Source organism: Poecilia latipinna, unplaced genomic scaffold (genome assembly GCF_001443285.1).
Source record: "Poecilia latipinna isolate Pla-1442-1.1 unplaced genomic scaffold, P_latipinna-1.0 Scaffold14, whole genome shotgun sequence".
Lineage (NCBI taxonomy): Eukaryota > Metazoa > Chordata > Actinopteri > Cyprinodontiformes > Poeciliidae > Poecilia > Poecilia latipinna.
Genome location: NW_015112630.1, coordinates 514,380 through 529,492, shown reverse-complemented (window position 1 = coordinate 529,492; position 15,113 = coordinate 514,380). Strand labels below are relative to the sequence as shown.

Below are 15,113 nucleotides of genomic sequence, written 5' to 3'. Positions count from 1 at the left end.
TCTTTGTGTGTTTGGATTTATTTCTCTTCGATTTATTTCTCTTCAATAACCGTTAGTCTTGGCCCCTTGGTTTCTAGTTTGTTTGTAGTTCAACATCCTTTGTGTTATTCACCTCCCGTCAGTCTGCCGGTTTGCATTCTTCCACAGCTGTAGTAGTGATTGTCCCTCAGTATAAAACCTCACTAAACTAAAGCAGAGTTCAGGTCAGTGAACTTTTCTCTCGTATATGTATATAAAACAATTTACCATTTTAAACATAGATATTATTTTAAAGACATCCACACCAGAGTCTGATATTGTTTGACCTTATCCGACATCTTATCTTGAATGTAAAGATTTGTGAAACAGCTTCAAGCTATTATTTACAGTTTAAAAGCTTATTAACTAAAACAATTATTTGTAATAAAACCCAAAATGACAAAATGTGTCACTCCAACATGTGCATAGCAAAAATTGTGGGTCCACAACAGGTCTACTTTGTTGCCATGGCAATATCGGATCATTTGTAGCGTTTGTTGTTCCGTTTTATCTGAATTCTAACAATAATACTATTTGACTTATTAATTACAGATATATTTAGAGAGCTAAAGCTAAAACAAGGAGCACTGAACTAAAAAAGCAACACAAAGAAAACTTGAAATGGTACCATCTGCTGCAGGATTGTAAGATGTATGTAAATCCACCAACAAAAACAAACATTTGCATTTTTTCCCATCCATTTACTTTTTCTGTTAGTCTAACCCAGACCAACAGAGATACTACAACCCATAAAGAGAGTAGGCCAATTCATTTCAGGAAACAAAGAGTCCTAGCAGACGGTGGTGAGACATGGATTTCTGTGCACTCAAGGTTAAAGTAACAAAGCAGCAACAACAACATTTGATAAATTGAACAAAGCTTTACATCAGTTTAATATTTTCTCAAATATTTACAGTATTTCATCCCTATTCTCCTTTCAGAAAGTTCAAAATCTGATTACACAGTGTGGGAATACATCCTTAAACTGCAGTTAAGATTTACAATAAACTGCTTATAACAATGAAAACCTTATTTCTATATAAAGCATACCAGAAAATTGGCTAACTCGGAGTCGGAGTTAGTGGGGGTTAATGAATATCCGGACACATGCCTACAGTGGTTCAAAAAGAGGAAATAAAGTTGCCATGAGCTTCTCTTTTATATGGCATTTCATCAAACAGAAGTAATGCCAACTCATGAGCTACCTTCAGCCATTCAGCCCAAGCACATAGAATTGTGCCACTTAGCAGCAAACCTGTACAAGCAGAAGATTGTTTATTTACTTCCCACTACTCAGGTCATCACTGGCTGTCTTTAGCTTAGCTGCTAACCTGCCATTTAAACCCATTTCCTATGAAGTACAAAAGCCATGAAACACCACAACTAGCCCTCTTCTTCTCCTGAGTTGAGGTCATGTTTACAAAGTTTTCTTTCTCTCCGTACATTACCCCGTTCGGCTACTGGGCAGCCTTTTTTAAACGTTAGTTCCCACAGATTGCATTTCCTTATACTGTCTGTGATGCCCTTTATCAGCAACACATCTGCACTGCCATGGAGAGGAATGACAGGAGGACAGGAATGTGGCAACGACTAAAGCCACTCCTCTTTCTTCTGAAGAACCAAACTTTCCAGTTTAGTCTTAAAGTGGTAATGCATAATCCTTCAGTTATCTCTATTGTTTTCTTAAGTCTTATTAGGCACAGTCTCAGTAAAAAAAACAAAGAAAGAAAAAAAGATTTTTGCCATGTAGCAACTCTTGAGGCAGGCATGAAAAAAAGTTCTATTATCCTTCTCCACCCAGGTTTTATACAAGAAACTTTGGCTAAAATTAGTTTTATGAGGTGATAAATCCACAGTTCTTTAACTGTGGGAAATATGTAAACAGAAGTTCAAGGTTGGTACAAGTGGCAATTTACAGTCATCTGCGAAAACAAGGTAAAGATTATGGTACAGTTTGGCCTGGATGCAGCTAATGGAATTATTAGGGTTAAAGGTTATGGGTGGTACCACCTGAAGGGATTTCAGCATAACTCCTTATAAACTCAGTGCAGTAAACAAATACATAGACAGAAAGAGACTCAACAGAACATTGTCCGTCGCAAACCCATTTCACGCTACAGTTTGGCTGCAAAGATCACCCCCTGTTTAAGCTGCCTCAGTCACTCCACCATCAGAAAGTTGTCCAGACTGTGTTGACCAGACTGTGTTGACGAGACCGCCATCGCAGAAGGATTGGTTAGAGCATAGCTCTGCCTGTGGCGCGTCAGCTGAACATCTTCAGACTCCATTCAATCGACGCAAGCAGAAGTAGAATCAGGCCTGACTCGGAACCGTTGAGTTCAAGAGCCCACAGAGTAGCTTCCACTCAGGACTCGAGTATAAGAACCTTTTACAAAAATATATTATGGGTTCATCTTGTGAGCGTACACAACAAAATGCAGGAAACCTGAAAAAAGGATTCTGAAGAATCTTGATCAGACTGCTAGCTGTCAGCGTTGAGACTTGTTAAAGAACAACAATGAACTTCCAAAGTAATTGGCATATTCCACAGTTTTTGCTTTTCATGCAGTAATTTTGAGATTTCAATAAAACGCTGCATGCTTCCCATTTTATAGGTCAAAATTTATAGTGCCGAAGCGCCATGTTCAGAGGTTTCCACTGACATTTAGTAGTGGCAGTTCTCTCCTGGCTGTTAGCACAGGTTAGCTCCCCCTCGCAGCAAATCCAGAGGATGAAACAGTGTTTCTGTGAGTCAGCACGGCCAAGCCTCTTGACCAAACGTTTAGCTTCTTTTGTAGGTTCACCCAGAGTTCAAGTCCAGCTGCCAGGCAGATATTTGACTGTTAATAACAACAGGTCATCATTTCTCCTTTTCAGGTACAAGTGGAATGCAAGTGTCTGTGTGCTCCCTTGGGTCCTGCACACACCGGTTCTCCTGGGAAATCTGAAAATTGAGAGGAGCGTCAAAACCTTTGTGAAAACTGAGAAAAACTGAGATAAGCATTCACATTTTTACACTTTTCTCATATATATAAAAATCACCTTATTTACCTGTTTTAGGTTCAAGATCTCCTTTATTACAGAGGGGTCTAGTCGGGTGCAGCCGAAGATTTTCTCATGCCTGCAAAAAGGGAAGCAAATAAACAGAACAACATAAGAGTGAAAAGGGATTCATGTTACGACTCGTCATGCCTAATAGAGAGGTTCCAATAATACTTGCAACTGCACAGGTCACACCCATGTGACCTGCATTTACACAGCATGTTTACATTCCTTGCAAATGTACTCAGTAACATTTCGACATTTGGTTGAGCTAAAACAACAAACTTCGATGTGCTTTTTGCAAAACGTTTGGGGCATGTTCGTGCCAGTGCTGAATACCTTTGGAGTGAAGCTTTTGTCTTTCTTTTTTTCCAAATACCATCTGTGAACATTCATTTCTAAGTCTTGTCACAGACGAGACTTGGACTGTTCCATTCTAACATGTTTTTATGCGACATAAAGGCTGCAGATCTGGTTCTGCGTTTATAATTATCGCACTGGAAGCTGATTCTCTCCTTTAACATGGTTCTGTACTGTATTTAACTTCATCCACTCTCACCAACTTCCTTGTCCCCACCACCATCTTGCTTCACCGTGGTTTCAAGGTTGTAGTTTTCTCCACAAACAGCATTTTGCATGCAGACCAAAATGTTCAAATGTAGTCCAATAGAATATATTCTTTTACATACTTTCAGTTTGCCTTACATTGCTTGTGGCAGACTGTAGAGGAGACTTGTTGGGGCTTCCCTTCAAAGATAAAACAAATATTTGTGGAATGCAAAACCAATCTTCTCCGTAGATTTTCCCTAACCCTAACCAACTGAGGTTCCACACCGTAAACCTCAGTTGGTTTACAGTGTGGAGGGCCGTGGTGTTGGTAGATTTGCAGTCGTGCCACACCCTTTCTATTTTCAGCTGATTTAGTTGAGTTTATAACCTAAACCTGTTTCAAGCCTTTCCACAACTTTATCCACCACCATGTCTGCTTGACTGCTTGGTTTTAATCATGCTGTTTTGTCACTGAAAGACATGCAGTTTCAGTTTTTAGCTTTAAAAATTATCTCATATTTCCTTCCCCTGCACTATTTGAGTTGGTTTATCACTTAAAATCCCAATGAAATACAGTCAGGTATGTGTTTTCAATGTGATAAAAAGTGAAAAAGTTTCAAGTGGCATGAATATGGCTCACTGGTAAATTGCCTCTGAACTTCAAAATGTCTCCCGTTTCATGTTGTTTTTGTTGATTAAGAATGTAATTTATATGCCTGACGGATATGCAAAATGTCTGGCCCTCTTGTGATTTGTCAAAAGAATTTTGTGGGTTACTATGTAATCATTGCCTAATATTTTGGCAGTTCTCCAGAAATGTGCAGCGACGACAACTTTATCTGGTTCATGTTTCCTTTTTCTCTTCTTCACTAGGAATCAAGTGATTCCTATAAATGCACCGCATGTGTTTTTGGTTTTTGTGACACACAGACTCTGAATTCTTTCACTTTAAACATGTTTTTAAACGTGTAATTATCCCCTAATCCCCCCACACCATCTCCTCTTTTCTCCTCACACACACGTACTTCTTGAAGCAGTAGATGGATAAGATGACACAGAAGCAAACGATGATCGGGATGATGATGGCCACCACATTTGCCGAACTGATGCAAAAGCTTGTGGTACCTTGAAGAGAAAGAAAGCAGTCTCTTTAGTTGTTGAATACAATTTTTAGCCTTTTGCTCTGAAAACTCTGAAGAGGCTTCAGCTCATCTCTGCTCCAAATATACAAAAGACTTCAAGGACTTACTACAGAACAGAAACAGAAAGGAGTAAGGAAGTAAGTAGTGGCATGCCAGTAGTGACTGCTAGTTCTATTGAACAGAAAACCTGAGTACACTGTAATGTAATCTTAGTTTTTCACAGAACTGTAAGTGCATTCTGTCCCACTTCTTTACAGTACTTCTTCAGTTTCTGTACATTTGCTTATGTAACATGTTTTGTTGAAGCATTATAATCAGGATGAGGTTGGAGTCATTGCGCCATGCTCCACCGCTGTCCCGGTTCAGTTGGAATGAGGTACTTGTGCTGACATGCAGTTCCTTTTTCACCAAATGTGTTTTTAATTATGGCCAGACATGCTAATTTTCACATCAGCTGAAAATCTCAATGTTTCTCAACTTTTTTGTGGGTTGGGGACATTACTTAAAATGCTAGCTAAGTCTTATTGAGTCTTGAATTTTATAAGCACTATATTTTCTAGGATGATCTCTACTGATATTATAGCATTTTGTTTTTTTTTTTTTTAGTATAATGATGCATCCAAATTATTTGTAAACCGTTTTAAGAATGTAGTAGAAGAACATCACATCACCATGAGGTTGTTGAAGAAGTAATTAAATCTTCTTAATGGCAGAAAGCTACCAAGCTGCTCTGAAGTGTACCAACCATTTTAGCTGGCAAGTTTCAATCACTCCAGAGGTGTGTTTACTTTTTCACCAAGCTCACAGTGATGTGAAACATTTCTAACACAAGCAAAAAGACAATTAGCAATGATAGATTCACATAACCTCACTCCAAAAAAAAAAAAAAGTGTGAATAATCTTTTTTTCTAGGCAATCTCACATATCCTGAAAACAGCTACTCCAAAACTACAGCTGGCAAGCTAAGATAATCTGTATGAAACCCAAACTTGGAACTTACATTCAAATTAAAAATGTGTTTCAAACTGAGATATCTGTAAATTTCAACATGAAAAGAAAACAAAGGTGTCTATGTGCTCAGGTAAGAACAGGTATGCTGCCTCTGGCAATTGAAATGGGAAGATTCAAAGGGGTGCCAGAAGAAAAGACGTTTATGAGAGTTTTGTGGTTGAGGATTAGTATAATGTTATTTTACACTGCTCTCTGCGTTATCATTTGAGAAATAATTTATCTATCAATTATCTGTTATATATGATAATTGTTTATACTGAGACTTTATCTAATTATCTTATCTGTTTTAGCTGTCTGAAGCCAAACCTCTGTGTTAGCAACATTCTTTGAACCAGTGCAGCAACAAAGACAGAGAGTTTCGTGTCCTCAGTACGTCCCTTTGATATGGAATTTAATTTTTTGCAAATGTTTTATACTGTTTGGGGACCTTGTTCTGTGACTTTCTTGACTTCCTTTTAGATATATACGACAGAGTGTCTTTTTAGTCTATATACGCTGGCAACCATACATCAAATCAAACTATTAAATTTACGAGCAGCTTATTCTATATTTTTTGCTTAAGAATGTATGTATCAGCATCAAAAGACCAATAAATGTTAAACATTATACTTTATAAATATCTCTGTAGCACTATTATTAATACTTTAGCCTTTTTTGCTTCAAGTCGTCCTTAGCTCTAATCTTCATTTCAAATGTGCTATGAGATATGACACAGGATGTCATGGTTCAAAGACACGATACATTGATCATATTCCAATTTGCATTATCTGTTCATGATATGGAATGCACGTCAGGCAACCATGTTGCAGCACTTTCATCAGACATGTGTGTGACAATGGAGAAGAGACTCCGTTCTTTCTGCTAAAGCTAAAAAAATATGACGATCAAGAGTGACAAATCATCAGTGTCTAACCTAAAATTATGTTAAAACAGAAAGATGTAAATAAAACTGGATATTTACCATGATGTATAACTTCACTGGTGTCACTGGATACGTCCTCGTTGAACTTGTTAGTGCTGATGTTGTACTGAAACTCGTACCTACAGCATTTGTTGTAGGGAATGCTCACAGTTCGATTCTGACTGAACTCATAGCACCGAGGAGGCTGAAAGAAAGGGTTATCATTAGCTTACTTTTATAACTCAAAAGATAAAGTGTAAAAAACATGATTCTCAAACTGTCGCAAAGGAAAAATAATTTCTGCTCAAGTGTCCCATATTTCTGTTGTCTTTTCTTGTCAAAAGTGAACTAGCTTTTGTGTAATTTTGTTAGTGAGGAAATAGGAAGAGCATTTTACCAAAACAGTGAAATTAAACAAGTCTTTTCTCAATTGGAAACAGAAGTGAAACTACACTCTTTCCTCAGTAGTGAGATGCCGATTTGACTGTATTGTAGTTCAGTAGCTCAGTGCTTGATTGTTCACAAACATTATTTTTTTATTTTTTTTCTTAAGTAGCTTAAAGACCTAGAAAAAAACTGGCTTGCATCAGATGTGCAGTTTCAACATATCTTTGCAGGATGGATCTTTCGTTTTTTAGCTTCGCATATGAAAAATATTTACATTCCTGGGGCTTTGACATGTTTATCACATCATAACCACAAATTTCAATTTATTGTATTAGCATTTTGAAACAGATCAAAATAAAAGTAAGGCTTACTCGTGGAAAACATTGAAAACAAATATCAGGAAGGCCCTCTCTTGTCATGATTTCACTCCCCCGCCCAAAACAGAACCACAACCCACATCTTCAGAACCTCCGTTGCGTCATAAACTCCTGAATATTTTGATGTTGACATGAAAACTTACTTTGTTGTTTCCACATTCTTTGTACCAGACGCAAAATCGCCACGCACCGTCCGGTCCAACAGCTGGTTTTCTCCATGTCAGGTGGAGATACTTTTCTGTCTCATTGATGCTCATTTTCGGCACGTATATTTCTAAAAATAAATAAATAAATAAATAAATAGTAAAACTCCTTCATCAGATTGGCCAAAATGCAGTACAAAAAAATAAATCAAACATAGAAGTGAGTCACTAAAGACTACCAACCCATCTTAGGTTCAAAGGTGTTCATTCTTGTCTCACTCTCCACAAGCACAAAGATATTTCGACGCTTCTCTACTTTCAGGGAACAGCTGTTCCTCCCTTCCATCTTGAAAGCCTCACACACCTTCAGACTCTGTATGTCTTTCTTCTCTTTTCCACGGGACCTGAAATGATAAAAAGGTGCAGATGATGTCACACACCTGCAGGTTAAGATGCAAGTTCCCTTTCAGCCACTAGAGGGAGACGTAGTCTGTGAAACGAGACTGAGTGGTGACTCATTCTCTTCAAACAGCTCTTTAAACCTCACTGCAAAAGCAATAAAATCTTGAGTATATTTTGCTTAGTTTCTAGTGGAAGTACACATAAAAAAACAAAAACTAACTTACAAGTCAGCTTGTTTTAAGTAAATAGTTTCTTAACATTAATTTTAAAAAATGTACAAGTTCTACTGGCAGCTTATTTTACATGTAGCAATTCATTTTTCCCATGTTATAAGTGAAATAATTTGCCAGTGGAACTAGTACTTTTTTTAATCAATATTAAGAAATAACTGACTTAACATAAGCTGCTATATGTTGTTGAAATGTTACTTGCATGTTAGAACATCGGAACTGAGACAAATTATGTTATATTTGTAGTAGAATCTAGACCAAAAATGCTTGGTTAGATTTTGTGGTTTTGCAGTGTGCTCACAAAGGTTACTGTGAACACATTCTGGGTCAACACAGTGGAACATGAGTAATTATTAACCAGCACTGTGGACATTTTTTTATTCTGTTGTTACACCTTTTAAGAGTGTTTAAAAAAACCGATTCCCACCTATAGTACACCTTCAGATCCTTCGATGGATCAACTGGAGTCCAGAAACACTTGGAGCCGTTGGACAGGTAAAAACATCTGAAGTCCTTCACCAACTCAGCTGCACAGGATAAACAGTAAAGTATTGTTACAGTCTGTACATCTGCCTGTGAAGCTCAACTGTGGATTATTATTATTACTTGACAGTTTTTTCATCCTCACCATATAATTTTGGTGCCTTAATATTCACTTTTACAGGGACACTTTCATTCCAGCCGTTACAGTCTTTTAAGGGTTTGGAGGAAATGCTCAGCTCCAGAATGTTGGCGGTGAAATCTTTACTTAAATAGTAGTAAGTGAAATTAGTGTGTTCCACACGAGCAACCTGAAAGACAGCAACAGAGAGCATTAGCTCCAGTTATTATTCCATCAAATTCCAGGTTAAATCTGGAGGTGTTCAGATAGCAGCAGAATGTCTTCAGTCAGAGAAAAAAAGAACTGACTGCATAGAGAATCACAATGCCTAGTCCAATTCTGACTTGATTCAAAATGTTCAAAAATGGATTTTAAAATACATTACATTGCAATTTGCGAGTTTACTTCATATTGTATATATTGCTCAGCCATGGCATATATTTCAAACAATTCTTTGAATTTTCTTTTTTATTCATGAAAAAACCTGGCAGCTAATTGAACTTACTAATGGTAATTTAAAGTACAAAATCTTATGCACACAAACCTATTTTTAAATATAAAATGGTGGAATTTGATACAGTATGAAACATCCAGAGTCAGCATAAACAAAGATGATGAAAGTCAGGCTTGGTTAACCACAATTAAACACTTATAGTGGCTTTATGTGGGCATCTTTTCACCTTTCGCTTTTTAACCACAACTTCACAATACTCAACATTTTTATTCAAACAATTTTTGCTTGGGAGACAACCTCTGTCTATCTGCAAACTTATAGCTTAGTTGTCCAGTGTCAACACTTGGGTTATCTACACCTATGTAAACAAGGAGGAGTAAGAAGTTAAGGCTTTTTTTATACACTAAATCCTGGTATTGTTCTTGTGAAATAAATACAACATGGCTTGTATAACTCAGATAAGCTTGTGGGCTTCATGTTAAGGGTTTAAAAGTCTAAGTCAATTCAGCTCTGTTTTTCTGTATCGGATCAGTAACGGCCGGTGCTAAACCTCAGATATGTGTATCAGAATCAAAAGTGAAAAAAGGGGATCGGTGCATACATTGTTTTTACATGGGGAATGTGAAGAGAATGTAGGTCATCATTATCATAATCACACCAAGCACCCCCCATCCCCCAAATGTAGCCATTCTTACGTCCTCCTGCTTATCCGTCCATCGTATCTCAAATTCAACTTTACAGCTCTCTGGCAGATCGTTGGGCTTCAGCCAAATCCATTTCACTTCCACAACAAATCTATCCGCCCAGTGAGGAGTACAGTTTTGGGGGGCAGGAAGACGGTGATCTGTAGGAGGGAAGAAAGATGACAGTCAGACACGCAGCATAAAGATGCTGCATATAGATACAGCACCAATACATCTGACTCAAACACCCTCTGGTCACTGAGAATGAAAGGAAATATCAAAGTGTTAAGTGGATTTGGTTTAGCCTGGTTAATGCGGCTAAGCCACATTGTTAGCAAGACAAGTATGACAGTAGCTTGCATTAAGTTGTGGACTTTGGAAATAAACAACTCCCATTTAGCAGGAAGAAACCAGCTGGGAGTTTGAGAAGACGGTGGAGAAACAAACAGAAAACGACAACAAGAAAACCCAGAAGTACTGAAACAGGAGTACTTTCTATGTTACAGAAATAGCAACGCTCAGTAGCTCTGCTAATGGCTCCATCACTGCACCAAGAACTGTTCTGGAGACCAATGAATCCCAATGAACATCATGAAAATATCACCAAAAACTACCAAGAGAGGAAGCTAAAGCTTGGCCATCACTGGACCTCCAACCAGGACGATGATCCCAAATTCTCCTCAATGTCCACTAAGTCTTCCAGGAGACGTTCTAGAAACCAGAGTATCCGTCACAGGGGGCAGTAAAGTTGATAAAAGGGCAGCTGCAGCTGCGAACCCAAGAATGTTAATGAACCGGAAGCCTTTGCCCAGGAGAGCCGGCTCGGATTCTTCAGCAATGCTGCCAGAAGCCGGTTTCTGGTTATGAAGCCCCTCTACAGCAGGTCCAGACAACTACAGGCTGCTACATTTAGAGAAACCTCCTGCAGTAGGAGTTATGTTGACTTAAATGAACTGTTTTAATAGGTACTACTTTATATATTTTGCAATTAAGCCTAATTTGATCTGGGGGTTGATTCATTTCAGATTTACGTTCTGTTATTAATAAGCTTACACACTGAGTCAATTTAGATTTGTAAGAGCAAGAAACAGCAACTCTCTGCAATAATCTGAGCATTTTACAAATCATTTCAGTTTATTTAATTTATTCTAACAGTGTGGACTGGTACTGCTATTAGGTGCAAGATTTTACAAAATTTACTCTCTCAAAATCAAATGTAATGTCTGACTAGTCCTATGATTTAAAGTCATTTTAATGAGAAGTAAGAGAAAGTTTTCTCCCCCACCCCAACTTGTTGCTTTGCAATGCTTGTCAGTTGGCTACAACAGAAAACAATTAGAACAGGTATAAATAAAAAATATAAATCTATAATCTATATTAAATTCCAAACCAAAATAAATGTATTTTAATGGTAATAATGGTAATTAATGGTAATTTTTGTTTTGGCTGCAACGCCCCCCGCCCCCCCATTATATTTTGTTATTTGTTTTGAATAAAAGCAATTAGATCATTTTATGCATTTTTTTTATTTTAAAGCAATATTTACAGATTTAGGTATTTCTCTTTTTTTTTCTTAATTAAAGCCTTCAGCAACATTTTAGCTATGATAAATAACTATGGGGCGTCAAACTCTCCAAGTGCTGTAAGGGCCAATCATTATCAAAAAATTCCCGTAAATTTTACAGCAAAAGATGCTGTGATCAGTTTGAGCTCCGAAGGTAAGACTGTTGAAAAAGTGGAAAAACTAAATTTGCATATTTTGGTGCTTCAACATGACGCGTTACTCATTTTAACTGAGCAATTATCCAGCTCTTGATTGCATTTAGCTGGGCTGTGATGTCTCTGCATCAAGTTCTGAAAGTCAAGTTTCAGAACCGGGATGATTTGGCAAAGCTAACAGGACGTGAGTTTTGTTTCTGTGAAGGTAAAGTGTTCCAGTCATCTAATTAGCATACTCTTCCTAATGTTCCCATGTACATCTATACTTGTAAAGAGAAAAGTTAAAACTATTTAAAGAAGAAAAATAGTCCAGGTTTTAAACATCGGACCAGAAAACTGGACAGTGAAGGTAGGCCTGTGTTAATATTTATATATTCAAATAAACAACTTAAAGACCGTGAGGATCTCTGGTCACCAATATCAGCGAATTGGATAAATAAAGGAATAGCACATTATTAGCTACACTGAGAGATGGTGAGATCTGATAATTAGCATCGGCTCTCTGCGGATGCCAACACGTAGCTTCTTAGGTAATATCAGTGATGCATGTTATGCTGAAATGTCCCTTATTCCCATATAGTTTGGCCTGAATTTATGTGTATGGAAGAAGTAAAAGGTCAAGTATCCTCTGGAACGTCACATTTTCAAAAAATAATAATAAAAAGAAACTAAGTTCATTTGAGAGTAAAGCAAACTTATGTTTACAGACGGCACTTCCCACAACAAGAAGGTTTTAGATTTGTGTTAGAAATCAATAATATGCATTTATGACTCTGATTAGACTGTAAACTGTTTTTTCTCCTGTCAGATAATAGCAAATAGAGGAAGAAGAAAACAGAGGCCATAATGAATTAAAATGATTCCATAATGCTTATTTAAGTAACTTAAAAGCATATTGAAAAAACAAGATGTTTACGACTTTAGAAATTATTGGAGGCAATAGTTTATTTTATATATATATATATATACACACACACACTCAAAGCGAGTTCATCACACAGATAAAATGAAAGAATCCCACTCACTGCTACTTTCTACCCCTATTAATAAAATGAATCAAATTAAATTTTATAAATTTTATCAAAGCACATACCCCAACAGTATGATTTTTAAACATTACCAGAAGCAAATGGGCTGAGCAGCAAAAGTTATTGAAACATTAATTTGATAGCAGTCAAAATATTTAAGTAAAATAAAAAATAGACTGAGCTTTTGGAAATGCCTCTCCGTATAGTTGGAGGTGTTTCTTTTTGTGGTAAAAAAAAAAAAAAAAAGGAAAAGAAGATTTTTAAATGTAACAATATTTTCTTTTCTTATATAAAATAATAAAATAATAAAATAGCTGGCAAAGAATAATGGAAAAATTGGCACTTTTTCTCATATTCTGACATCTCCCACACTTTAACTTACACAAGCAAAATACAAACTTCACATCGTGACGGCATGGCTGATACACTGAACGGTTTGTTTTGTTTGTGTGTGTTTTTTTTTTTTACACGTGGCTCACAATGTTATAAAGATATCACTTTTAAAAAGAACATTTTTCATCATTAAACTTATCAAAAATGTAACCGTGATTATTTTTATACCCTCCTGTTTATTTACGTTGTGCTGTACGACCTGTGGTGTGTACACAGAAGCAACATAACATGGTGAATGTTTTTGCATAAGGGAGTTTCTTTTTAGCAACCAGAATGAAAATACAAAAAAATACAAACTAAAGTTAGATGTTTTAAAATACAAAACATTACATTTATTTGCAAGGGCTTTTTTTTTGTTTTGTTTTGTTTAAAAAACAACAACAATTGATAAGCAGCACTATAAATGTATCTTGATTTTCTTTCTGTAGTTAAAAATAATGAAAATCACTTTTAAAGATAAACAAAATATTTTATGATTTTTACATTCCTCACATTTAATTCTAAACATCGCATACTGCAGGAGGCGCTGTTTGTTTTATGCGCCTCAAAAGCGTTGTCCCACATACCATGTCACCTTAAAACAAATAGTCAGGATTATAAAATTGATTCATTTGTATTTTTAGCACATTATACTGTGACACAAAAGGGATTCATGGGCAGTGATGCCACAGTGAAATTATAAGAAAATTAAACCACTAAAATTTCCACTCTGTTTTTGATCACAAAAAGGAAAAGCTGTTTTTTTTAGTGTAATATTTTGTTAATAAATCAATACGTGCTTTTTTTTTCCTGACAAAATGAACAAAATATGAGGCATTTGTTGCATTTTAGATTCCGAATTAGGTGTTATCGAATAAGGTTGTCATTCCTTGAAAAGCAGTGAAACGCTGGGAATAGGAGTCGAACTCTCGCCGATGGTTGAAAGCAGTTTCTGTGCGTTTCAGGAATGACAGCTGTCGAAAGCAGCGCAGAGAAGGACGAGGTACGCAGCATTAGTAAAGGCTCTAAAGCATGCTTTCATTTCATTTTTATTACAGCTCTGCTGAAACTACTATTACAAATTCTACCACAATAAATCGTTTTACATCCTCCTTTTGGCCGACTTTCCACAACCGCGACAGCTTCAATTCAGCCCCAAAACTTAATGGCATAACCATTTTAGTTCTACTTACTATTTATTTAAATATTTCACTCTCTAAACATGACAAAAAAAAACTGATTTTGTGGATTGAGGAAACAGCTCAGTAACTTGTTAAATAAGAACATCTTAGCAAACATCAGTGTAGAGTTATTTAAGAGCAACTCGGAAACAGAGGTTAATCACATGACTAGAACTGGTAATTATATTCTGCTGTAAATGGCATTAAATGCAATTTAAATACCAAACACCACTAAATTACCCTTCAATAAATAGCTAAGGAAATGAGCGATAAAATTAACAGCAACCAAGACAGAGCAACCAACAGGTGTTGGGTTTCAGCTAAACTCCAAACTTAATTCCTCCTCCCCCGAAAAAAGAATGTGTAAAGAAGGAAGGGGAAACGGTTAGTTATTTTAAAAGTTTTACCTGCTTCGCTGTGGGGTGCCACCATGATGGCGAAGCTCAGAAAGGTGACAAATTTCAGCGTTGCGCTCATGTTTGTCCTCGAGCGTCTGAGTTGTACAGTTCTGCGCGCGACAAAAATTCACACAAGAGCTCTCGTATTCCGAGGGGACAGGAAGACGGGGGAGAAGAAAACAAATTACAAATCAGTGCCTGTGACAGGCACACAAGAGGAAGGGTGCCCGGAGGACCACTTCAGAAAAGCAGAAGAAGATAAACCAAATGGGAACAGAAATATGAGCACAGTGTCTCGGTGGGTCAGAGGTGTCTGAAGCGGCGAAGCTGAGCAGGAGCACAGAAGTAGGAGGAGGAGGAGATCAATGACAGTGAACCCTACATAGTCTGTCAACACCGGGTTAGCTCCATAAAACTCTGCTTGACTGTAGGAGGAGAAACTACAACATTGGGAGGAGGGGTAAGCGCATGCGTG

At 37.0% G+C, this 15,113-nt stretch overlaps 1 protein-coding gene across 2 annotated transcripts; it reads right to left on the bottom strand.

The window, feature by feature from the left end:
- Positions 1 to 710: 710 nt before the first annotated feature.
- On the bottom strand, positions 711 to 15,113 carry LOC106947205 (uncharacterized). Of its 2 annotated transcripts, none has more exons than XM_015032033.1 (10): positions 14,648 to 15,113; positions 9,953 to 10,101; positions 8,831 to 8,993; positions 8,630 to 8,729; positions 7,814 to 7,974; positions 7,571 to 7,701; positions 6,724 to 6,868; positions 4,635 to 4,734; positions 3,061 to 3,139; positions 711 to 2,962 (listed from the first exon to the last, which is right to left on the bottom strand). In XM_015032033.1, the coding sequence occupies exons 1-10, from the start codon at positions 14,715 to 14,717 to the stop codon at positions 2,879 to 2,881; spliced, it is 1,182 nt and encodes a 393-aa protein (XP_014887519.1). In that variant the 5' UTR covers positions 14,718 to 15,113; the 3' UTR covers positions 711 to 2,878. The 2 variants fall into 2 exon arrangements, with proteins under 2 accessions (XP_014887519.1, XP_014887529.1); XM_015032043.1 differs by having other exon boundaries at positions 3,070 to 3,139; positions 14,648 to 15,111.

Coding starts and splice junctions, on each gene's coding strand:
- LOC106947205 (XM_015032033.1), bottom strand. CDS start 14,717: ATGAGCGCAACGCTGAAATTTGTCACCTTTCTGAGCTTCGCCATCATG. Junction 8,994..9,952: donor GGACGGATAAGCAGGAGGAC/GTAAGAATGGCT, acceptor GCTGTCTTTCAG/GTTGCTCGTGTGGAACACAC. Junction 6,869..7,570: donor AAGAATGTGGAAACAACAAA/GTAAGTTTTCAT, acceptor CCTTTCTTTCAG/CCTCCTCGGTGCTATGAGTT.